The sequence below is a fragment of the Colletotrichum chrysophilum genome (assembly GCF_026319265.1).
Source record: "Colletotrichum chrysophilum strain AFK26 chromosome Unknown scaffold_27, whole genome shotgun sequence".
Lineage (NCBI taxonomy): Eukaryota > Fungi > Ascomycota > Sordariomycetes > Glomerellales > Glomerellaceae > Colletotrichum > Colletotrichum chrysophilum.
The window spans coordinates 348,889-373,625 of NW_026517314.1; the positions used below are offsets into that span (position 1 = coordinate 348,889).

General features: G+C 51.8%; 6 protein-coding genes across 6 annotated transcripts; 5 read left to right on the plus strand and 1 right to left on the minus strand.

Annotated features, from left to right (window-relative positions):
* Positions 1–390: 390 nt before the first annotated feature.
* On the minus strand, positions 391–1,934 carry COL26b_004502 (uncharacterized protein; the record flags this gene model as incomplete). Its single annotated transcript, XM_053177377.1, has 6 exons — positions 391–864; positions 917–1,125; positions 1,180–1,321; positions 1,379–1,478; positions 1,533–1,660; positions 1,731–1,934. The coding sequence occupies 6 exons, from the start codon at positions 1,932–1,934 to the stop codon at positions 391–393; spliced, it is 1,257 nt and encodes a 418-aa protein (XP_053038736.1).
* Positions 1,935–4,612: 2,678 nt separating this feature from the next.
* Positions 4,613–6,311, plus strand: COL26b_004503 (uncharacterized protein; the record flags this gene model as incomplete). The annotated part of the gene is made up of 4 exons (XM_053177378.1): positions 4,613–4,882; positions 4,955–5,171; positions 5,227–5,621; positions 5,676–6,311. The coding sequence occupies 4 exons, from the start codon at positions 4,613–4,615 to the stop codon at positions 6,309–6,311; spliced, it is 1,518 nt and encodes a 505-aa protein (XP_053038737.1).
* A 2,515-nt stretch (positions 6,312–8,826) lies between these two features.
* On the plus strand, positions 8,827–11,304 carry COL26b_004504 (uncharacterized protein; the record flags this gene model as incomplete). The annotated part of the gene is made up of 6 exons (XM_053177379.1): positions 8,827–8,858; positions 8,949–9,603; positions 9,672–9,744; positions 9,796–10,219; positions 10,331–10,436; positions 10,504–11,304. The coding sequence occupies 6 exons, from the start codon at positions 8,827–8,829 to the stop codon at positions 11,302–11,304; spliced, it is 2,091 nt and encodes a 696-aa protein (XP_053038738.1).
* An 8,527-nt stretch (positions 11,305–19,831) lies between these two features.
* On the plus strand, positions 19,832–20,545 carry COL26b_004505 (uncharacterized protein; the record flags this gene model as incomplete). The annotated part of the gene is made up of 3 exons (XM_053177380.1): positions 19,832–19,983; positions 20,039–20,086; positions 20,137–20,545. 3 exons carry the CDS (start codon positions 19,832–19,834, stop codon positions 20,543–20,545), a joined length of 609 nt encoding a protein of 202 aa, XP_053038739.1.
* A 65-nt stretch (positions 20,546–20,610) lies between these two features.
* On the plus strand, positions 20,611–21,624 carry COL26b_004506 (uncharacterized protein; the record flags this gene model as incomplete). The annotated part of the gene is made up of 3 exons (XM_053177381.1): positions 20,611–20,982; positions 21,031–21,545; positions 21,600–21,624. The coding sequence occupies 3 exons, from the start codon at positions 20,611–20,613 to the stop codon at positions 21,622–21,624; spliced, it is 912 nt and encodes a 303-aa protein (XP_053038740.1).
* Positions 21,625–22,943: 1,319 nt separating this feature from the next.
* COL26b_004507 (uncharacterized protein) lies at positions 22,944–24,569 on the plus strand (the record flags this gene model as incomplete). Its single annotated transcript, XM_053177382.1, has 3 exons — positions 22,944–23,071; positions 23,131–23,330; positions 23,389–24,569. The coding sequence occupies 3 exons, from the start codon at positions 22,944–22,946 to the stop codon at positions 24,567–24,569; spliced, it is 1,509 nt and encodes a 502-aa protein (XP_053038741.1).
* Positions 24,570–24,737: the final 168 nt, after the last annotated feature.

Here is a 24,737-nt window from a genome sequence, read left to right on the forward strand (position 1 = left end):
CGTACCAAAGTCGATTTCCGCCCGATGTTGAACTAGAAGCGGGCAATAGCGGAAGGAGGCAGGATCATCAAGGGTCTTTGCCGATGGTGATGTGACGTGGACACGCGGCTGTTGACGGCGGCAGAATTACATGAGTGCGCGTCTGTTCAGTGTGATTTCTCCGACTCGGGGGATTTTCAACATCCCTGCATCCGAACCCCATTTGCACCCTGTGGCTCTTCATTGTCGGGTAGCACCTCACTGCCTTTCAGGGGCAATTGTGGACGGACGCAAGTGCCCATTGACGTGGCTGAACAGTTTGCGCAAACAATGCAATGCGCTGGCAGTCTTTTTGACAGAAGAAATTGGTATCATATAGCTATTTAATGTGTTATTTTCTCAGACAGGTCTCTACCAAGCCTCGCGAGGATGTTGCGGGCGTTGCTCCACAAATTGACTAGTCCTATCATCAATGGTGACCTGGATCTCGTTCGAAACCACAATGCCATTCGGTGGCTTGCTTCCAGGTATCGGCGAGACTGAGCTGGTCGACGTCTTGATGTCCTGCATTTTGACATCATTCATAATTCGTTCCTCGCTTTCGGTAAATGAGACGTTGGCGGTGATGGGGTTCGCACTTGATGGACCAGTGCGGCGATCGCGACTTCGTTGAGAGTTGCCGTATTGTCCATTCCCGCCACCAATGGTTTGGAATCCACTCGGTGTTTTATAGGCCTTCTTGGATGAGCGCAACATGCTGGGCCAGAGGGGCTTGAGCCAGGTCCGGATGAGAGGGAAGATCATAGGGAGGTTAGTCGTGACGACGGCGACGAATGTCTCTCGCGTTCCCCATGTTCCTGCAAGTTGGGCTCCGTTGACGGGATCCTGCCCAAATATGTCAATAGCTATTAGATATAGGCGTGTGATATCAACTCACTACCAGGACAAAGATGCTCTTCAATGTCGCACAGACCAAGACGAAGATACCGGCGCCAAGGACGATGGTCGAAGCAATCTTCTTGATAACTCTGAGGGTAGACTCCCAAAGTAGCGGGATGGGAATAAGAATAAGGTATATGTCGGTCGAAACGTTTGCCGCGAACGACGTCCAGATGATCGGCAAGGAAATGGCAGCCTGGCAAGAGTCTAGGGATACCGTTAGCATAGAATACACCAACAGATGGGATCTAGGAGACTTACTGCCGGGATCCGGGCTGATCTGCCAGTACTTATCGAACGGTATGCATGCGAGGAAGACGGCAAGAATAGATGCCATAAAGGTTCCGATGACCAGTCCAAAGCCTATCCAGATGCGCATCCTGTAGCGGCGACCAAGACCTTCCTAAGCTATTGTCAACTGACAATTCGCAATGTTATACGCGAAGGGACGGCGACTCACAGTCAGTCTCAGATAAAAGAATAGCATCGACAGCTTCAATAGCAGAAGCAGGGCGGAGTAGGTCGTCCATCCCGCGACCTGGATCTTAGACCCGATGACCCTGTGGCACACGAACTTAGCGCCCAGTATCATGATCCAGTTAGATGAGACAAACCTTAGCGTGAATTCGGGATCAGTGGTAGACAATGCCGTCCGTTCATCATCCGTCATGCCATTGTTGGCCAGACCATGCGCGATATTGCCCACCTCGTACGCCAAGGTCGACTGGATGGTGTAGAAGATCTGGATAGATTGGGATCAGCGATAAGCTTTTCGCGTAGTGGGATCGTCGGGAAACACGTTGTTGACATACAGCGGCAGCGAATGCAAGGTAGTCATCGGCTCGGAAATTTCGGAAGCCAACGGCCTTCGCTCGGGCGAACATTCGGAGGAACGTCACAACCATACCAACGCCGTAGAGCGTCCAAGCCTCGATCGTCATCCGGCGAGCTGCTTCGGCAGCAGCTTGTGCGGCGGCCAGCGCCGCCGGGTCGAGGGTAGCATCACTCGATGACATTTCGGCTTGATGGTTGGTGTCAATGTCCGTCGAGCGAGCAAACGGGGTGGGGAAGTCGGCGAAGATTGCGGAAACAGTCAAGAAGAACTGCACGAGGTCCTCGGGAAACCCATTGTACAAATATTCAAGGCGGTTCACACCGGGTGAGGGCAGAAACGGGACAAAACATCTCAATGTTTGACTCAGGGCCCTTGATCCGGCACTACTGCACCGGATGTGCGAGAGGATCGATCATTGGAAACCGAGGAACAGGCTTCAACGCGAAACTTGGGAACGCAGAGTTACAGCAGCTGCGACGTTCGACGATAGAGGTAAACTTCTTCACTATGTGCAAGGCGACCTGTGGTATGGGCTCAGTGTTTGCCAGGGCCCTGGCAGCCTTGGTTTCCTGCATGGTCCCATCTCCGAGTTACGACCCTGTGAACCAGAATTTGTGTCAGGGGTATTGGAACACTAGCAGAACAAACGCAAGTGACAGACGTGACGGATTATGCAGCTAAGCTAGAAGGTTCCCTGAAGCCCATGAACATGTTCGTTCCCATCGGACAATGGCCGATTCCGGTGAGCAGTACGTGCTTTGCTACCTCAACGGTGAGTGCGTGCAAAGACGTTGCAATCCTTCCTCTAGCTTCGTTCGGCGACGAGCCGATAAACCTCGAAACACGATTTCCATCTGATGTCCTCGTTGTGACAACCATATGACCGGCCAAGCAACGAAAAATAACTTGAAGTGCCCAGCACTAGAAAAATGGATGTTACTCCACCTCTTCCAATATCTCTCTCTGGTAACAAGCTCTTCAGTGGGGATGTGGTCACATATCTAACTTGCATATCACATTCAAGTCTGAGGCCTCAACTTACCTCCACTACTTTCACCATAGGGCACGCTGGACAAGCCAATTTTGACGGTCGAAGGGGGAATTTCTCCACCATGCCAAGCTGCTAGATCAGGATGATGAGAACTGAGCCCTGTTGACCCCTGACTCGCCTGGCGTACGACGCGCACAGAATCCCCTGACCCCTGGTGGGGGTCCGAGCAGCAACGGCTGTGCTTCCCCGGCGTCGAGCATCTCCACTACAATACTTTTCTTTACGATAAGGTAATACGGATACTTCGGGGGATGTGCTGAGGGGGCGGAGACAAAAGGGGGTCTTCGCCAGTCGTGAGAGTGATCAGGGTCGGCAACTCGAGCGAACCGATGTTCGGCTCCCCTGAGATTCACCATTCAAATCCTCTCGGCAAAGAGACCTGAGAAAAGCATTATACCGGAGGTTTTTGAAAGAGTTCCACGGAACACAAGAGTTACACGGAAGACAATAATGCGCAAGGGTTCGAGGCTATGTTTGACAGGTCTATGCGGCCCGAAAGGTAAAAAATGGTCCGGCACTTGGGCGGCGCAGACTGGAAAACAGCGTCGTCTGGTCTGGTGTGTTTCCTTTCACTCCGCGTCTAGACCGAACGTCTGAAGCTTTTCTCATCGATCCCCTGCCTTACGAATCGCTAGCTTCCAACGTCGAGTCCAACATGAGACCACGAGACCATGCGCCCAAAACATTCCACAACTGAAGAAACCCTTTATCCTTTGATACCGAGAAGCGCCGCGGCTGTGGCGTCCGTCATTTGCCAGGTGCCGCATTGCCGAGACTTTTAGCAACCGTTGAGGCGTCGGAAGTAGGACTTTGAGAGGGAGGAAGAAGAGGAGGGGCAAGAAGTGGAGCACGCAGTCTTCATCTCTCCGAGTTGCGTAGCATTGCATAGTGGCACAATCGCCCTTAGTAGCATCCGGAAATTTTGGTCATGGCCGAAGAACTTGGCATCAGCACTCTGCAAGCTTTTGGGTTTTGAGAGCCACACTAACTGCACAGGTCTCCCATGGTACGGGCCGCAGGATTTGCGAGGAGGCATCCGAGGCTTTTACAACACTGGGAGTTGATGGAACGATGTCCCGCTTCTCGAGGTAACGTCAGCATTGGGGTCCGCCGCGGTGCTGGTGCTGATTGGAAGGGTTCCAAATGAGTGCAACCGACTTACAAATCGATGCAAGGGAGGGACACGTGGAACAGGACTAGGTCAATCGAGGCCTTTCAGGTTGCCAGTGTCTCGCAACTTTCAACAAGTCAAGACGACGAGCCTGACCAGCTGGTGTTGAACGCCGACGGATTATCGCTTCATCAGGATCGCGCATAAACTTGGATTCTAAGCCCTAGGATCGACCCACTAGACCTGCAGATATCGACGTGGGTTCACAGGGCCTTTTCCCTCTTTTGCCCCGAAATCTGTGCTGGCCGGGCGGCGCAGAAGCAAGGCCGTATGCATGCCAATGCAGGGTAGGGGAGCCACTTTTTACATGGGACCGAAATTAAGAATGCAAGCAGCGTTGCGACGGAGGAACTTGGCTTACCCGCGACTGCGACCGCATCATGACATGGATGGCGAAATAAATACTAATCGCGGCGCTGTGTCTTCACAGGTTCTTGCTTGCGCGGTACGCTCAACCACCGGAAGGGCCTGTCACTGTCAGTCGCTACAGATACCACCACACTCTCTTTGTCTCAAATCCTGCGATCGGGTTACACTTGGGCCGACACCTCGGGACCAGTTGCATCCTTGGTGAACAAGAGTTTTTATCTTTGACCAATATCCCTCGTTTCTGACCTCTCTCCCCCCTGCCGTCATCATGTATCGATTCAAGATGGAGGTGCTCACAGCCGTGGCTGCATGGGCGATCGCCTCATCCTGCGCGAATATCCCCGTCGCCCGTCAGTTTCTCGGAGGCATCTGCGCGAGAGACACTGCGGAGCTGGGTAACAAGCTCTCGGACACCGCCAAGATCTATGAGCCGGGCTCGGCCGACTTCACCAACGCGACTATCCGGTGGTCTAACCTTAACGCACCGACCGTCAGCCTGGTCGTCGTCCCCGGAACGGAGAACGATGTTGCTGAGACAGTAAGTTCCGATATTCCACGTGCCTTAATGGGACCGACAGAGCTTGAGCTAGTGGCTAATCATCCCATCTAGATCAAATTCGCCAATGAGAAGAGCTTGCCCTTCCTTGCATACAACGGCGTGCATGGTGCTATCACCACCCTCGGCAAAATGCAGAATGGTATTGAGATTTATCTCAACCAGCTGAGCGGCGTTGAGGTCTCTGAGGATGGCCAGTCCGCAAAGATTGCCGGCGGTACCCGCTCCAAGCTTGTCACTGACACTCTCTGGGAAGCCGGAAAGCAGACCGGTAGGTCAAATACCGGAGGTTAACTCAATCTCTACGTTACTGACATCCTTATCAGTCACTGGCACTTGCGAGTGTGTCAGTACGCTCGGACCTGCCCTTGGAGGTGGTCATGGCTGGCTGCAGGGTCATCACGGTCTTGTTGCTGATCAGTTCCTCTCCATGAACATTGTCCTGGCTAACGGAACTCTTGTCACCATCGATGAGAGCTCTGACATCTGGTGGGCTGTCAAGGGCGCCGGCCACAACTTTGGCATTGTCACCTCAGTCAACGTCAAGGTCTATGACATCGAACACAGCAACTGGGCCGTTGAAACCCTCATCTTCAGTGGAGATAAGGTCGAGAAGGTCTACCAAGCTGCCAACGACCACCTCCTGAAGAATGGAACACAGTCTGCTGATGTCGTCAACTGGTCCTACTGGTTGAACAACCCCGACGCCGATGCTGAGAACGTGAGTCACATGAAATCTATGGAGACTGGTAACCTAGACTGACTGATGTTACAGCCCATCATCTTGTTCTGGATCATCCAGGAGGGTGTTGATGTTGTCGACTCCACCTACACCCAGCCCTTCCTCGACATCGGTCCCATCTCCGCCACCCCTACCGCCGGAACCTACCTCGATCTCGCTACCTGGACCGGAATTGACCTTGATGCCATCCCTTGCCAGAAGGCCGGCCTCAACAACCCCCGTTTCCCTATCTACGTCGAGTCCTACAACGTGACCGCTCAGCGCCAGGCCTACGAACTGTTCGCGGCTAACGTCAAGACCGACTCTCCCTTCTACAACTCCCTCTTCATGTTCGAGGGTTACTCTAACGAGGGCGTCAAGGCCGTCGACAGCGACTCAACTGCCTTTGCCTTCCGCGAGGACAACCTTCTCTTCGCCCCTCTCATCACCTACACCCCCAACGGCACTGCCCTGGACCAGCAGGCTGCTGACCTCGGCAACCAGCTGCGCCAGATCATCCACGAGGGTAGCGGTCGTGAGCAGATTCACGTCTACCTCAACTATGCTTTCGGTGACGAGACGACCTCTGAATGGTACGGTGCCGACCAGTGGCGCCAGGATCGTCTCAAGTCTCTGAAGTCCAAGTATGACCCTGAGGGCAAGTTTAGCTTCTATGGCCCTATTGCCTGAGCGCACTAGGCCTCAGAGTTAGTCAAAGGGGAATATTCGAAGAGAAAGATAGCGTTGTAGAATGATACATCTTGAACATGAATAGACAGCATGTGTCCATGATAATCCGTTTCCCCAAAGCAATGCGTGTCTTCACATTAGTGCACCTCTAAGATAATGGCTAGGATTACGAGGTGGCCTCGCGCTCACGGCTCTTTTGGATCCCTATGGGTTTCAATCTCAAGACTTTTAGAGGCATTTAATCACCAGATGGGCTAGTCCCTAAGTCTAGTCGTTATGTTGGGGATGTGGCCCCCGCAGGTTCAAGGACCCGAATCCTTCGGGCGGAACGCCAGTCAGCATACCGGCGCCGGCGTCTGACAAATGCGCCCGCTTTTTAATTGACTCGGCGCCGAAACCTATGATCTTTCTAATGTCGTTCTCTGCTCGACGCAAAAAAATGCATACATAAAAGCTTCGACATGGTGGCGTTTATTGACCTGAATCGTCTCTCAACATTTTCTAAGCATCGCTTCCCACAACGAAAGTTGATTCTTTTCTGAATAAATCGAAGCCAAATTCTACTCTCAATCCTCATTTTACAATGGCTGATCATTTTCCCCGTCGACGCATCGTCCTGTCCAACCTGCCACTCGAGCCTAGTGGATCAGCCATCCAGACCGAACCCGCAGTTGAAGTTTTGACAGAGCAGTTGCAGACTGAGGAGATGTTTGGAGGCCTGCTTCGCAGAACGCCTGTGGGGACTGTCTCTGCTGTTCCCACTTATTTTGATGGATCGTAAGCTAGAAAGACCTCAAGAAACTGGATTGAGCTATTCTAACTTGGAGAAGAGGACTTCCCAAGATTCAAGGTGCTCCCGGAAGCGGCGTCGTATTTCCCGGTGGCCTTAACGTTTACTTCTTGGATCTTGCGCCTGGATGCACAACTCCCATGGTGAGTTAGATTCTGAGTTACACTCCTAGACCACAACCTAACGAGTCGGTAGCATCGCACTCCCTCGGTCGACTACGTCGTTGTCAATGAAGGAACCCCGACCCTCATTACTCCTAAGACGGCTTTCAGTGTGCAAAACGACAAGGGGGCCTGGAATGAAGTTGTTGAGACTACCCTCCGCCCTGGAGATGTTGCCGTCCAGCGAGGAGCCATGCATGTGTAAGTGGGACAGCCCCTTTTCGCAGACTATTTCTCGCAAAGCCTTGCATAGGCTTTAACAGATTATCATCTAGGTGGGCCAATCGCTCTGACACCTGGGTTCGTATGCTCGGTGTTATCGTCGACGCTAAACCATCTCAGATTGAGGTTGGCGGAAATGTGGTGCAATTGGGTGAGAGATGGCTTCAATGAGCTTTAAGCACCTACGCAAGGGTGTGGTGTGATCAACATTGATTGAACCCGGCGAATGACTTCGGTCTTAACCAACCTACCGTACAGGTGGCACAGGCACTGGTAGTGATAGCCTTTAGGCGCTGGTTTTGAAGTCTTTCTCTATAAACGTACTATCTGTAGAAGCTGTGGTTAGTGTTTTAGTAAATAATTTCCCGCGGGTGTCTTATCTACTAAGATTTTTGCTTTGATAAAATCTGAAGTGATATTGTTACGCTGAGGGTTATGTTAGTTTATCATGTCTACTGCAGGTCTATTGAGGGTGAGTGATCAGTCCATTCTCACATGTACGAAGGACTATATTATGACCTAAGCGGTATGATTGCCGAGTAACCATTGGTGCCCGAGAATCTCAACCTGTATTATTACAAATGAATTATCCCGCGTTGAAAACATACTTATATCGCGACAGCTTTCCTTCTTTTCAGATTCTCAGACCTCTATACCTTTTGAAACGAAATCACCATTTCAGTATCAATCGTAGCTTATAACCTAATGGAGTAATATTAGATATCGATGCACATGACAGTTCTAAAAATAGACGGGTATAGAAACAAATAGAAAGTTTCTGGCAAACTTGCGCATCTTACAACCTGGGAAATACCCACCCCAGCATGGTCTGTTCTAGGATTGTCTCGGAAAGCAATTTCTTATGCCCTTTGTGCTTTGAGCTTTTAATTCTATTTTAATACTTTTTGCAACGCGCGGGCCCCAAGTGTAGCCTCTCAGCCCATTATTATTGGCTGAGCTCGTTTGCATCTTACCAACGTCCTTTCAACGGGCTCTTCACACAACGCATGCACGGCTAAATGCATTTGTTTGCGACTCCAAAACGTGATTACGTGATTGCCAGGCAGATATGATGTTGTACGTATAAATAAAAGCCGTGTGGTGTCTCCTTGGGCTCACCCTTCAGCTCAGTGCCACCAACAACCATTATCCAGGCCATTTACTGCGCCATACGAAAGGTTCTGGCTGGTGACAAGGAGTTCACCATAAGCAAGTATCTTCTTGCTAAGGGCTATAGCAAGAATTCTACCGTTTTGACGACCACAAGTAGCGGCACGCTGCGTTTGCTACTCTGCATGGACTTTTGAACAAACCCTCATCTCAGCCCGCAGCGAAATTCAACATGGCTAGATCGAGCAAAGCCCCCGACGATGCGTTAGTGCCCTGATCTTCAGCATGAAATCGGAGACTTTGTGCGCTCATAACGGACATACCCAAGTGGCTGCTAACTGATTGTATTACTAGTAAGGCTGGCTTTGACATAGGAAGTACCAGCACGCGAGCTTGCGTCGAGTGTCCATCGAGAGAACTTTGCATCGAGGTCGAGAACAAGGACATATCCAAGGCATCATCCCATAAGCACGACCCGGGATACTACACGTCGACAGGATACCCGTTTGATGACGATAACGAGGAAGTCTACTTGGGCGAAAAGACTGACCCCGACCGATTGGCGATATCTCTCAAGTATGCCTTCTACGTCTTATCGGATGCCTCTGACGATGTTATGAGCCAATATGCTTTGATCAAGCCACTGCGGAAGCGTATGAATGAGGAGGGCTTTCGCAAGAGACTCCGCCGAGGTCTCGTCGACCTGTTCTCGAAGATCTGGAAGCAGATCGAGAAGCTTTGCAAACTAGAGCGGCTCAGGATCACGACGATTAGTCTTTCCATCCCGGCCCAATGGACGGATAGCAGTGGAAAGTTCACCGAAGTCTATGAAGACATCATGCGTGAAGTCATTGGGGCGGGTTCCCGTGACATGGAGTTCTGCTTCGTTACCGAGACCGAGGCATTGGCTCATTACCTGCTGAAGGATCACCTCGAAGAGCTTCGCCGCCATGGACACCGCGGTGAACATAGTGCCTTTTTGTTCCTTGACTTTGGCGGTCACAATATGGTAAGCTGCATGCCCCATCTAGCATATCGCCAACCACGTTGAGCCTGAGACTTACTTCGAATTACAAGAACGGCTGCATTTTCAATGTTGTCTATGGCGAAGATCATGAAGCAAGCTTCTACAGGGTTGGCGAGGCTTTCGGTGAGCTCCCGGCGCACATTCAAGCAGCTTGCAAGGATTGACCAAGTCTAGGCGCGGGAGGTAGAAGCGAGCAGTGGTCTTACGACGTCAGCGAATTGTGCATCGAGCGGACCGAAAGTCTAACGGGCCGGCGCATGACAGCTGAGAAGAAACAAGAGCTTGTCGACAAGTTCGACAGATTCAAGGATAGTCTGGGCCCTGGTTTTGAGGACGAAAAGCCTTTTGAATTCGAAGGAACGATCGTTTCGCCCGAGGAGTTAAGACTCCTTTTTGAGAAGGCGCACGACAAGATCCTCAAGCTGGCAAAACGTCACATCGCAAAACTCTCCAAGTTCAAGATAACCGACAACACCGTGGTCGTTGCTGGTGGAACAGCAAAGCATGCCGGCATCAAGCAACGCCTCCGAGAGATGTGTCTGAAGAAAGGGGTGTCAGAGCCAGTATTTGTCAACGTTGATCTCTGCGCGCGTTACGAGTAAGTATTACATGAGGTCTTAAAATCCATGAAATCGGTCAGCGCTGATGTGGTTCAAAGCTCAGTCAAAATAGCTAAAGGGGCTGCCTATTCGGCCTCGACAAAGATCAGCATTGACGATTTCTTGCGACAGGGCGCTGCGTTTGGCATACAGCGGAAGGCTGTAGGGACCGGACCAGGCTCTGGCAAGAACAAATACTGGGAAGACACTGCAGAGGTGCTTTTTAGCAAGGTATACAGAGCTATCCTTGCCCTCCACTATGTGTCGTCTAACCCGTTTTCAGGACAAGAAGGATGCTCTCGACCTTAACTTTGCGACCGGCTGCGACGAGTTCAAGATCATCTGCGACCCATTCTTTGGGCGCACTGGCTCATCTCGACTGTTTTATGACAGATGCTACGACGTCCTGTACATTGGCAAGCTGAAGAGGGGTGGCTCTAGAATTGCGATGTCCTTGGAGAAGAGAGACGGCAAAGACTTTGATGTACTCAAATCTGAGTGGGCGCACGTCAGAACTAAGGGCATGAAGGAGTGGGTTAGCCCAGGCTTCACATCCCGCCCACTACCTCTGAGCTTTGACTGTGGGCCCATCTGCTTCTTTCTGGATGATGAGGAGCTCGACTTCGAACGACTATTGGCGGGAGGCACCAAGATCGGCATAGCCGCCAGAACGCGTGCCAGCTTGGCGCGGCAAGATGGCAGCATCAAGACATCACCTCGTTCAACCCCAAATGTGGAGGCCTCTCAGCATACGGCACCTATCGACGATGGAGTCTTGAGTTCAGCAGAGATACGTAACATGGGCGATGATTCTGCCGCACCCAACCTGTCGCAACAAAATACTCGACCGGAGTACTCAGCTGCCTCTTTCGAGTTACATCCTGCCCGGCAGTCTCCCAATGGTTCGGCGACCCCACAGCCAGCACCAGTGACTGAAATGGTGATTGATACTCAGAGCGACAATCCGTATCAACAGGAAGTGACGACCTCACAACCGGCACCGGTGGCTCAAATGATGATCGATGTCCAGGGTAACACTCCCCGTGTCAGCAGGAACACAGAGCATCAAGACCAGTTGACATAGCCTTCCCTGAGCCCACCGGCGAAGCGACCCTCTTCGGAGTCAGGCGTGACCCTCCGTTCTGGTCGACAATTTACGAGTGCAAGAGATGCTAAGAGGCAGAGAAGGTATGAACAAGACAAGAAGAGAGGCGTCTCTGACACGGAATCCTCTGATGCAGAATCCTCCGGGGCGGAATCTTCCGACTATTATTCTGCAACTTCGGACGAGGAGTAAAATGTTTGAGCTCGACGATGTGTAGAGAGGATAGGATGTAAAGTGAAATCATTTGGTCATCTGTAGAATCAGGGCCGTCCATAGAACGTGACATGAAGCAGACTGAATGCATCTTGTACTTCATTAGGTAGTGATATTTGATTTTCGCTGTAGATGAAACCTATGCAAGGCAGTATGACGTGAAAATGTTTGTTCCATCTGTCAGTGGCAGTTGGGTCTTGACCTCCTATAGTCTAAACCAACCTAAACGCATGATTAGCAGCATGTTTGCTGACACCACAGCCTGCGGTGTCGCTATCGCCTGCGCACAAAGAGATATTGGCCCTCAAATGATTGGAAGTATCAAAGATGATCACATAACATATATCCCTAAGTTGAGCGTAAGAAAAAAGGATGTCTCAGCACAACGGAAACCTGAAGGAGATGGCTGAGATGGCTGAGCTGGGCTGACTGAGCTGAACGGGGTGGCTGCGCCAGCTGACCTGCCTAAGCTTTGATGTTGAAGGACAAACTTCACGACTGCTCGGGAATGAGTGAAATATTCGCAGCGATTCACGGCGACTTCATGTCGCATGCCATAGTATCAATTACTGTACATTGAGAGATTGTGTTTTCATGTCATTAAGTGGATACGCATTTGCTCTTATGCGTCTTCTATCTGAAGTTCTCCTGGTAAACATCTTCCTCGAGCTCCCCAAACAGGGCATGGTTGTGCTTTCTTGCCCATTCCAGTTTAACGTATCTGCCTTTTCGATCCCTCACAACTGTTTTCATTTCCAACACGACGCAGTCAGATATGATAATAAACCAAAACGCTAGACTGACGTACCTTGTTGAGCGTATCTGCGGACCATGTCTTCCTCGTCATTGAAGGGAACTTGGCACTCTCTCAGATGTTCGACAGCCCGCGATTGACCCAAGGGGTGCCGGACAAAGACCGGGCTTGGGCAGTTGGCGGGGCATCGGATGATATAGAGAGCTGTCCTTTTATTCAACGTGTAGGAGAAAACCCATCCCCTCTTCTCTTTCATAACATTCTCCCGTTTGATATGTGGCTGGGACGTAAGGTGCAAGGGTTTGGACCATTTCAGCTCTATAGCCGGCGCAAGTAGCCTGACGTTGGTATCTTTGCAACCCGTGGTATCGAAGTGAGATACTTTTTGAGTTTTCAAAGAAGGTATCACTGGCTCTGGGGTTGATAACAGCGCCGGTATTCGTTTGGAGTATGTTTGGATTATTATTCTCTTTCTCCGTTGACATTCCGGTGGATTCGACTCTGTCTCTGTTTCTGTTTCCTGTTCATAATGTCAGTTGTCACTGCAAGCAGTAGCAGGTGTTGAACAGAGCTCTCCGTACCACTGCTGGCGCTTCTCTCGTAAATGGGGTCTTTGGTGTATGTGGTGCACTTTCCATGGTATACTTGCCGGGAGGAGAGTCTTCCAGCGTGCCGATGCCAAATTCTTTAGGCGATGGATCGCGGGCCAAATTCGACTTCGGAATATACGAGACGACTGAATCCCCAATATGAGCCATGAAATTACTCCCATCCGAGATTTCGTATTGCTTCAGAGGTCCGAGTATGTCGCACGTTGGGCTCCCCTTCTGGTAAGCCTGGTCCAAAAGTTCGGACTGTGCAGCCTCTAGTTCAAAGCAAGCTTCCTTGAAAGTCTCCATCAAACTGAGGATGTTGCTTTTGAATTCTTCATGCACATTGTTCGAGCTGTTGACGTTATGCCTAAGCTGGTCTCTAAGCCTTTCGAGGAGACGTCTGTCTACCTCAGTGCGTGGAGGAAGTGTTTCGTTGGGGCCGACTGGATGCATTGCGACGAGATTATTGAAAATGAAAGAGAAGTGAACGGAACGCCTGCAGCCCAACACATGCGGGCGACTGAAAGCTGAAGACCAGGTTAACGTGTTGGAGGGCGTGGCTGTGGGTGATGCCACCTTCTTGTGATGGTTTCAAGGGGGTGGCGGTTTTGACCTTGGTGTAGGTGGACCAATGCATATCGACTTAAACCGGCAAAAGCTCCTATGCTGACCGCCAGTCTTTCGGCTAGGGTCATCAATCGTGACGGATGCCTTCCTATATTTAGGCTGGTTGCGGCAGGTGGCGAGTGTGATCTATCGCCTCGGATTGAGCAGAAGCTCATACCCTCATTGGTAGGTCCGGAAGAAGCGTCTTTCAGGAGCCATAGACAAGGTTTTGTGTGGAAGACATGATGGTGGATTTGGGGAATTTCCCTGGGCTGCAGGGCCTACGCCTCAATGATCCTTGTCTTGCTGCGCTTTAGTCACAGGTCTTGTTGGTGCTGGGTTTGTTGGTGGTGTTACTCCCCCTGCCGACGAAACAGCGCTTCTGCCATCCAATCATGTCCCAGACAAGTTTTACACTGTACTCAGAGGCGATGCGATGTACTCGAGACTTCACACGTGGTCTTCATATAGATTTGCCTTATGCTGTTGTTAGTTACTCTTCTCTTGGACAGTTGAGGCACCACATTACAGCATCACAGCAACCAGTCTCCCGTCCCTCCATATCCACATTCCTGCTGCCTTAAATGTTGCCCACCGCCACTCGCCATCTTTAGCCGTGTGAATTGCGCTTTCATCATGCTTCATCAAATGATATCATCCTTTTTGGTTTGAACTGTTCCATCTCCAAGCCCATCCACTCAGAGCACACAATATCATTTTGCTTGCAAACCTGTGCATTAATGGAGATCTTCAGCGATATGAACGACCTTTCTGAACTAGACGACGCGTAAGTCAAGTTCTGATATTGTCTTTGAGTCCCAATGTTTCCACTAACACTGGCTATGTGAAGCATCCTCGGCCTGGACTTGGGTAGCACAAGCACGCGAGCTACTGTGCGATGCCCGAAGACAAACTTCGAATTTGACGTGCGAAACACAAGATCAAAAATCAATCGGCTTTACAAATATAGCATAGGCGAATTTTCTTCCGCTGGATACCCCTTTGAACCAGGCAAACCGGTGTATTTGGGCGAGGATGGTGATCCCGACCGTCACGAGATCTCCCTGAAATACGCCTTTTACATTCTGGTAGATGAGGCAGATCATGGGAAAGATAGCTTCTTTGAGCAGTACGCGCTCGTCAACCCCCTGAGGAAGTACAGGAATGATGTCGACTTTCGTCAAAGACTTCGGAGAGGCCTTGTCGAACTATTTTCAGCTGTTCGAGATATGGCTCGGGAACAGTGCGAATCCGAAGGTCTGAGGATCACCTCCATCGGCCTGTCCGTTCCTTCGCAGTGGACTATCGAGTTTGAAGACGTCTATCGAGACATTATTGCAGAGGTCTTTGACGAATTGACCAGGCCCGAGGAGCAAATATGCTTTCACACGGAAACCGAAGCCCTTGCCCACTTCCTCCTTCGAAATCACATCAAGCAACTTTTAGGTGTACACACATTTCGTGAGCTGAAACGAAATAGTTCCGCTCACAAGCCGCTCCTATTCCTCGATTTTGGCGGACACAACATGGTGAGTGCCTTCCTCTCCGAAGTGTCTATGATACACAAGTAGAAGCTAACCATAACCCTGCAGAATGGATGTATGTTCAATGCTGTATGCGCTGGAGAAGAAACAGCTAGCTTTTACAGCATGTCCGATCCATTTGGTAAGACAATCGCCTCACATGGTACTAATGGCACAACGAAGGTTGCCCAGTGACTAACTCAAGTTAGGTGCTGGAGGTGGAAGCGAGCATTGGGCATACTATATGTGTGAGTTGTTCATACGCCAGTTGAGACGCCTTCATGGACGAGACCTCAAGCGGTCGGCGATCGCAGAATACCTCGAATGTTTCCATTCAAACAAAGACGGCCTGGGTCCTCTTCAATCAGACAAAACCCCTGATCTTCCCGGAAAACTCCGTTACATTCAGCTTCTGCCTGAAGATATCAATCGTTCCTTTGAAAAGGGGACTAAAAAGATGTTTGAAGAAGCCGAGATACAGATCAGGAGCCTTGCACTGATCAAAAACGCATCGCCGCAAGTCATTGTGTCGGGGGGCACTTCTATGCATGGAGCTGTTGTAAAGGAACTCAACGAAATTTGCGCGAGGCATGGCGTCCGAGAGCCCACATACGTCTGGAAACTAGTAGGAGGGATATCCAATTACGCGTAAGGGAACCAGACGCCAGATGACGAAGTTTTCACGCTGACAGTTTCCAGCTCCGGCAATATTGCAAAGGGAGTTGCATACGCAATATGCAATCACTTGACCATTCATGAATTCATCCAACAAGGTGCAGGGTTTGGTTTGCAACGGAAGCAAGTTCCTAATCGGGGGGAGCCGGAGTCGGACGAGGGGTGGGAAGATGAAGCGCCGCCTATCTTCAGCGTCGTAAGTATCTGTCTGCACTTAGGGACTTGTAATTTGAATAACATCGATTGACCAATGCGCAAGACCAGCCCAGACCCTCTCGAAGTCCGTGCCACTGGCAAAGATGAGTTCCGAATCATCTGTGATCCCCATTTCGACATGAAAGGGGTAAAGAAGCAGGAGAAAATGCAATTCGACCGATGCTACGACATCAAGGATTTGGGGAAGCTGATGAATGGCATATGGTGGTTTGAGATGTTACTGACAACGAGCCACAATGAACCAGCTATCGCCCTCAGAATAAGACGGGAGAAGTATTCCGGCCAGAGATACCCGGGCGGAGGTCAATCCCGAAAGGGACCAAAGAATCTAAACGCGCCTGGAGGAGACAAGAAGAAGGAAATTATTCTCCCACTATACTTTGATGGTGGCAAGAATTGTTTCCTCTTGGAAGAGACCTTCGACGTTTCCTCTTTGAATTTGGGTTCTAATCTCAAGCCCACAAGGAATTCAAGAAAAGCCTTGCAACGGCTGGCTGGCGACGAAGAATTCATGGGGACGCGGCGTTCGGCGAGACAGGCCGAGAAAGTCGAACAGGCAGCCACATCGCAATCGAGCAGTGCGAGCGACCAGATCACTTCGACGGAAGTCGACGAAATTCCCAACCCTGTCCTTGCGGACGTGTCATTTACGGATGCAGGTCGGTATCTGCCAACTTCTAGCTCGCGATTTGCTCCGCTGCAGGGGCCACTGGCTCCAGAAGCTGTGATGGCACACGCAGCTGCACCAACATCCATCCCGACTCCACCGTTGGCCCAAGGCGACTTCACCTTCAAGCAACTTCATGTCCAGGACAACATACCTCATAGACGCGGAACATCCAAACATTGTCGAGCGGTATCAGATGACGCATCTGAATCGTCCAGGAGGGTCTACAATTCGACGCACAAAGATGTTCACTCGACAAGGTTCAAGCCGACGATCGAGCCAGCTCGTCGAAAGGTGATTATTGTCGATGATTCCAGCAGCATGGAATCTGACACAGAGGATGATTGCAGCCCTTGACATTTTGCATGTGGTTATTGTGTATCCGTAGCTTTGCCCCTCAACAAGGTTAGGCACTTCGAACTCAATTTGATACACTCCGATGCGAGGTTACATATTTCAGGCTTGATAAATTGCCCTTGGTCGTGAAGCAGGTGACAAAGAATCATAACGCTATCAACCACGCTATCAGCTTGGGGGCTGCGAGTCTCTCAAGTTCCGAAACCTAGGGTAGGTACCTTGTCGCTGAAACGAAGCTAGACATACATACGAACATGGCTTTCATCTCCGGGGTCACATTCAAGAATATCTGGGGAAAAAAAAAGAAAAGACTTGTAGTTAGTACGTTGAAGATGCTGTACAGTGCAGAAACTGGCATTTGACACGGGGGTAGCAAGGCAGCCTTCACAGGATGGTTCGCCTACGCGCCGCCTTGCCAACGGCGTTCATAACCAATTTGGTTGCGGCCAAATATGCGACCCGTCCAACAGCTAAGCTCAGCTCATCAAACCCCGGCAAGATGTCGTTATGTTCCTCTCATCATTGGCCATCAGCCGTCGCGAATGCACGGTACGTTTGAGACCAGGGAGATGTACACAGCCAACAGCTATTATTGCATGGTCCATGACTCGAGCTGGCAGTGCTCCAGGGATCACACGTTGACACCATCATCAATCCGTTCCCAATGCGGTCTCTGGCGTGATGTGAACAAGTAGATCTACTTTGGTAGGGAGATAGACTTTAGATCTGAAGTTAATATCTGTACCGTGACGATCTTCATGAATGTATCAATGACTATGGCCTGAACGACCTTCCTTGGAAGCATCACGCTCGATGTTCTCGTGATCCTTCAAGCGAGAGTTGAAGGGGCAAATACACCTTATCATTTGGACATGGTTTGCCAGACCGGACCACATCCGCGAATGCAACTATGCCTACCTGGAAGGCAGCCGCTGGAAGATTCCAGCCGTAAAGCATCGAGTTATCGTCTTGCAAGATCATGTATCAATGTGCAGTTATCTTGTGCCTATCCTTAGTGTGCTCAGCTTGATCTCCTCCCTCCTCCCGCTTCTGGAGTTAGGCGCCAGAAGACTCTGCTCACGCCTTTTCACAGAGGTACAAGACACAGCAGACGCCATGAAATCGAATCAATTTTGTGACTCATTTCTGCAAAGTGACTGTTTTAAAAGTGGCAAGTTAGAAAGTTGAAAGATTCAGTAGGGCCATAGTCCGATCCGTGAAGGATGCGGTGGCTGCTTGAGCGGGGAAAATCAATTCGCATGTTGAAGGGCCACCCAGTGTAACTCTGCTGGTGATTGGTTTCTGTGAGGATGATCTGGGGCGCGCTCGACATGCGACACAGTGGCTGCTTCCTATTCTGTGGGGTGATTGAGCGCCAGAGATAGGCCGTGGACAACCTCTGCGCCTGACATTCTAATAAGAAACGAATGACATCTGGATCTCAACGCCATGAGAAGACTCTGGTGGCTTCTGATGTTCATCCTGAAGGTTTAGGTAGTCACAAAGATGCCACCTCCGGCAGGTGACTGTCGTGTTGACGAGAGCTTTCTTACTCGCCAACGAGGGTATTTTCGTTCAAATGAAGAAAAGCACACTTGCAAAGGACAGTAAATGTAGCTCTGGGAGCCACTATAGTCTGATGCACGGGGTCTTTCTCCAGCTTGTGCTAAGTGAGAGCTTGGCATATCAGCGAATCTCATCGATGTTTAGCGAGGCGCGCATCCAATTGCCTATATAAAGTCTTAAACAACCAGCCTGTACAATGGAACGGAGATCAGGGCCGCCGGCTGACCACCAGACCCCATCTTCAGGGCTAGACTCATTCCACGTCTGACACCCAGGTCACGCTCTGATATCACTAGGAATATCGATGGACTTGATTCCGATTATGCGTATGAAATCTTTTCAATCCTGCGGAGAATATAAGATGTTTCGCATCCTTGGCTGCGACAGATTATTGATCAAAGCCCGAGCCAGGGCGGGCATGGTTTGAGTGAACTGGAGATGTAATAATGGCAGCCCATGAGGATCTTTTGGAGTATATGTAAATGAAGTGACGAGATTGAAAGCAGTTTTAAAGCGAAATATCACTTTATTGCAATTGGCTGGTGCTGTATAGTTGTTTCCTATGGTACTTCGTAGGCTGAGAGAGCTTTCGGAGTTGGCCCGCGAGAACATCGAGTCACCGAGGCCGACCGATGATTGTCTCGGTGTGCAGTCAGCAGACCGACGGCTTCGGTCTAAAACGGTGTCACGGTCTGAGACGGTCTAGACCTACCAAAGCGCCCGGCTACTGCCGCGTTATCAAGCTATCTGCGGCATGACGTCAATGTTCCCTGTCAACCTGCCAAATTCAAGGCATCAGAAAGGCTGGATTGCGCGCTGTTTCGGCGCCAGTCCCAACAGATTGGAGGTTGCTGGTAGGCACGGCACGGAGTCCTGTTAGCGTCGCGCCATTTCCATGTTCCAGGAGCTTTCTGCGGCTTTTGTGTCGCAGATACGCATGTGCTTCTCACCTGAACCGCCATCGCGCGAGGGCCGGAATGCCAGCCCGGGGCGATTTGATTTGCTCGTTCTTTGCTTGTCACCACGTCATCCTGCCGTGTGAAAGAACATGGGGAAACAGCCACGACGCGACGCCTCGTAAGACTTTGTAGCTCACCAGGAGGAAAGGACGTGCGTTTCGTTTCTAGCGGTCGTCAATGCCCTTTCCCTGCAGCGGTGAAAGAAGCTTTATCTAGAGGAAAGCGCCTCCTTCTCGCAAGCGCCATGTTCCAACCTGCTCTCTCCTCCTTCAACCCCTCTGGACCTCTTGTGTGATCGACACGGTTTACCCCTCACCACCAAAGCGACCCCTCATCAGCTCTCAACACCGTCGCCCACGACGCCAAACATCGCCAAGATGGGAGAACAAGAACCTACCCCCGAGAATCACACGATGATGCAGGGCTTTGAGTGGTATGTCCCTGCTGACCAGAAGCACTGGGTGCGACTGGAGAAGCACGTACCGCAGCTCAAAGCCTGGGGCGTCGACAACATCTGGATCCCGCCAGCGTAAGCGTCCAATTGATTGCGCGATTGAGCGATCATTAGCTTACATTCAACGCAGGTGCAAGGGCTCATCGAAGACCGGAAATGGTTACGATATCTACGATCTGTACGTCGCGCTCAGTTGGGGCAATTGGACCGCAACGCTGACCAGCAAAGGTACGACCTGGGCGAGTTCGACCAGAAGGGATCCGTCGCAACGAAATGGGGTACCAAGGAGGAGCTCCTGAAGCTCGCGCATACTGCCAAGGACAACGGCGTCGGTATCTACTGGGACGCTGTCCTGAACCACAAGTTCGCAGCCGACCGCAAGGAGAAGTGCCTCGCCCAGGAGGTGGACCAGGAGGACCGCACCAAGTTCGTCAGTGACAAGTACGAGATCGACGCCTGGGTCGGCTACGACTTCCCCGGTCGCAAGGGCAAGTACAGTGATATGAAGTATCACTGGTACCACTTCAGCGGCGTCGACTACAACGCGAGGAATGAGAAGACGGCCATCTACAAGATTATGGGTGACAAGGGTGACCAGCAGTGGGCCGAGTCCGTCGACGATGAGAAGGGCAACTAGTAGGGACAAATATCGCTGCCATCAATGCCCCCCAAAGCTGACTGGAGTTCGCTAGCGACTTCCTCATGGGTTCAGATCTCGACTACGACCATCCCGAGGTCGTGAAAGATGTCCTCAACTGGGGCAAGTGGCTGGCGAAAGAGGTGCCCCTCCAGGGAATCAGATTCGACGCAATCAAGCACTATAGTGAGGACTTCTTGCGCCAATTCATTACCGAGCTGGACAAGGAATATGGCAAGGGATGGTTCTTTGTCGGCGAGTTCTGGAAGGACAGCCTCGACGACATGACTGAGTATCTGGCTCGCATGGGCCGTCAGTTCACCCTCTTCGACGCGCCGCTAGTGTACAACTTCAGCGAGATCAGCAAGGGCAACGGAGCGGATATGAGGAAGGTGTTTGACGATACACTGGTGCAGAAGGAGCCTATCAACGCTGTGGTGAGTCCATCTCAGTCCGGCCCTCAAGACGTATTCTGACAAGAGCAGACCCTCGTCATGAACCACGACACTCAGCCTTACCAAGCCCTCGAGGCACCTATCGAGGGCTGGTTCAAGCCCATTGCATATGCTCTCATTCTCCTCCGCTCCTCCGGCTACCCTTGCGTCTGGTACGGTGACCTCTACGGAATCAAGGGAGAGCACCCCTTCCCGCCATCATGCGGCGGCGCTCTGCCGAAGCTTATCCTTGCCAGAAAGCTCTATGCCTACGGTGAGCAGGCTGACTACTTTGACTACGCCACATGTCTCGGCTGGGTCAAGTACGGAACCTGGGACCGCCCCTACGGCTGCGCGGTCGTTGTCAGCAATGCCGGACCCGGCTCCAAGCGGATGCACGTCGGCGAGATGCACGCCGGAGAGGTGTGGACCGATGTCCTCGGATGGAACGACCGTGAGGTCACCATTGGCGACGATGGCTTCGGCGAGTTCGTATGCTCTGGCACTTCAGTGAGCATCTTCGTCAATAAGGATGCAGATGGCAGAGACAAGTTTACGAAGGAATTGTGAGTACCCTCAACCCTTCCTTTGGCCTATGGATACCAACTAACGTCTGATAGCGACTCCAACATTTACGAGGAATAAGTTGTCAGTAAATCATGAAAAGGCTTGAAGATCCTCAATAATTCTTTTGTTTCCCTTTGGCTAGGTCCTACTGGATAAGGCCTGCATCGTGTGGTTTGATGAGCTGGGACCTAATGGGGACATGGTCGGCAGTCATAGAGCTTCCTAAAATTCCGTATTATTATGGAATAAGTCTAATGCTAAAACTTGGTTTAATGGGACTTTCAACGCAGCCTTTTAAATCGACGCGTGTCCACTTGGGTGATTATCAATCGGAACACTGAGCCATGAGCTCGGCAGAGGTCATGCCCCGCCATTTTCCACATGAGGGGCTGGAATGGGACGGACCAGGGCGGCATCGCCGGTCTCGCCCGTGCGATTGAGCATTCCAAGAGCTCCACCTTAGTCACCTTGTTGGTGTGTTTTCTCCACTTGGAGAAGCGAAGCGGATTGACGGCTAAGTAGCTGTATGTGGCTAGAATCCAGCATGCTCTGCAGTACCTCTACAGCCTAGCTGTTCCTAGTCTGACAATTGGAGCTGCATGTCAACCTGCCTAAAGTTGCCGGGCCGGGCAAGTGTATCCTTGAAGTGACATTCGCATTCACATTCTGGAAGTGGATAATTACATTCGCATTGTCCTTCTGGATATGGGGAATCATGCTCGAGTCTTTCTCGGTTAAGAACGCAAGATACGTGAAAAGCAAGAGTCGTGTTAACGACTCAGCCATCATTAAGACAAGCTTCCCTCTGCCCAGGTGGGGTTTATCCTTCTTCTTAACACCGATATCATTTCGCCCGTTCGCCGATGAATCACAGACTTCCATCAGTCCGAGGGTTGATTGTCCACTTGCTAGATATGGCCAATGTGCGAGATATCCATACCTTGACCCGATTCCACCCGGGCCGGTGGACAAAACCTCAGACAAGAAGGGTGCACCCAGCGATCCCCGCATCGTGACGCTTAGCTTATCGCCGATTTGTGCCCCGGGCCCCCACGTCATTAACCCCGCCGGCGGCCGTGGGCCGCAGCTATCAGGTGCGGAGAAGCCATCCGGCCGGTATGCCCACCCGGTGTGTGGTGTTTCATAGGCTTCCTGAATTTCCTCTTTGTCATCGCAACCGAGCAGACTGGGTTATTCAGTGATCATTGAGCCTTCATAAACCCCTCACTGCGCACTCGACTCTTCATCCATCTTTGGGAATTATTAATCATCTTCTCTTTTCTTCACTTCAATACCGTGATACCCCTTTCCCAGCACTGCGAGCTCTTATCAAACTACCCCGCAGAGCAGCAAAACCGAACCTTCTCTAGGAACATCAACTGAGCACAACCGTCAACATGGCCGACCTCTCCGTTCAGCTCCAGGCCCCGAACGGTGTCAAGTGGACGCAGCCCACCGGTCTGTTCATCAACAACGAGTTTGTCAAGTCTTCTACCGGCGAGACCATCGACACGATAGACCCCGCGTAAGACCCCCCTTTGTCTCTTCAGGATACCACCGCAAAATAGCTGACACAGGCTGCAGGACCGAAGAGAAGATTGCCGCCGTCCAGGCCGCATCGGCTGATGATGTCGACAAAGCCGTCAAGGCTGCCTACGCCGCGCTGAGGCACGAGTCCTGGAAGGGCATCTCGGCGACGGACCGCGGAGCTCTCATGTACAAGTTCGCCGATCTCATCGAGCAGAACAAGGAGGTTCTCGCCGCCATTGACGCGTGGGACAACGGTAAGCCCAGGAGACTGACAATCACGGCTGATGAACGAAGGAACTGAGTACCCCGCAGGCAAGACGTACGCAGACGCCCTCGACGGCGACCTGTCAGAGTGCGTCACCGTCATCCGCTACTACGCTGGCTGGGCCGACAAGACCTTCGGCCAGACCATCAACACGACCCCGGCAAAGTTCGCCTACACGATCCGTCAGCCCATCGGCGTCGTCGCCCAGGTCATCCCGTGGAACTACCCCCTCGCCATGGCCACCTGGAAGCTCGGCCCCGCCCTCGCCTGCGGTAACACCGTGGTCCTCAAGGCCGCCGAGCAAACGCCCCTCAGCATCCTGTTCCTCGGCACCCTGATCAAGGAGGCCGGTTTCCCCCCAGGCGTCGTCAACTTCGTCAACGGCCTCGGCCGCGTCGCCGGCAGCGCGCTGGTAGGCCACCCGCTCGTCGACAAGGTCGCCTTCACCGGCAGCACGGCAACCGCGCGCGCTATCATGGGCGAGGCCGCCAAGACGCTGAAGAACATCACCCTCGAAACCGGCGGCAAGTCGCCGCTGCTGGTCTTCGACGACGCGGACATCGAGCAGGCCGTGCGGTGGTCGCACATGGGCATCATGTCGAACCAGGGCCAGATCTGCACGGCCACGTCGCGCATCATCGTGCAGGCGTCCATCTACGATGACTTCATCAAGCGCTTCGTCGAGACGCTCAAGGCCGTCAGCAAGGTCGGCAGCCAGTGGGACAAGGACACCTACCAGGGCCCGCAGGTGAGCAAGGTGCAGTACGAGAAGGTGCTCGAGTACATCGACATCGGCAAGGCGGAGGGCGCGAACCTCGCGGCGGGCGGCACGCCGCTGAGCATCGGCGGCAAGGGCAAGGGCTTCTTCGTGGCGCCGACGGTGTTTACGAACGTGACGACCAAGATGCGCGTGTGGGGCGAGGAGATCTTCGGCCCTGTGGTGGTGATTGCGAGCTTCAAGGACGAGGAGGATGCGGTTGGCTTGGCGAATAGCACGCAGTACGGCCTGGGCGCGGCGGTGTTTACGCAGAATGTTGAGCGCGCGCACCGCGTGGCGTCGGAGATTGAGGCGGGCATGGTGTGGATTAACAGTACCCAGGACAGCGATCCCCGCGTGCCGTTTGGTGGTGTGAAGCAGAGCGGTATTGGAAGGGAACTGGGCGAGGCGGGGTTGGAGGCCTACTCCCAGATCAAGTCTGTTCACGTCAACATGGGTACGAAGCTGTAAAGGGGCTTTGAGTGGGTGTTTGGTCAACAGTTTTGATACTTAATGAAGGAAATTGAAAGTTATGGAATTGAAAGTTATGTGAATTGGAGTAAGTGAGAAAGTTGTTGGTGTTGATGAGTGTAAGGAGTCGGTCATGTTTCAACGCTTTAGGTACGCATAAGGCTCACT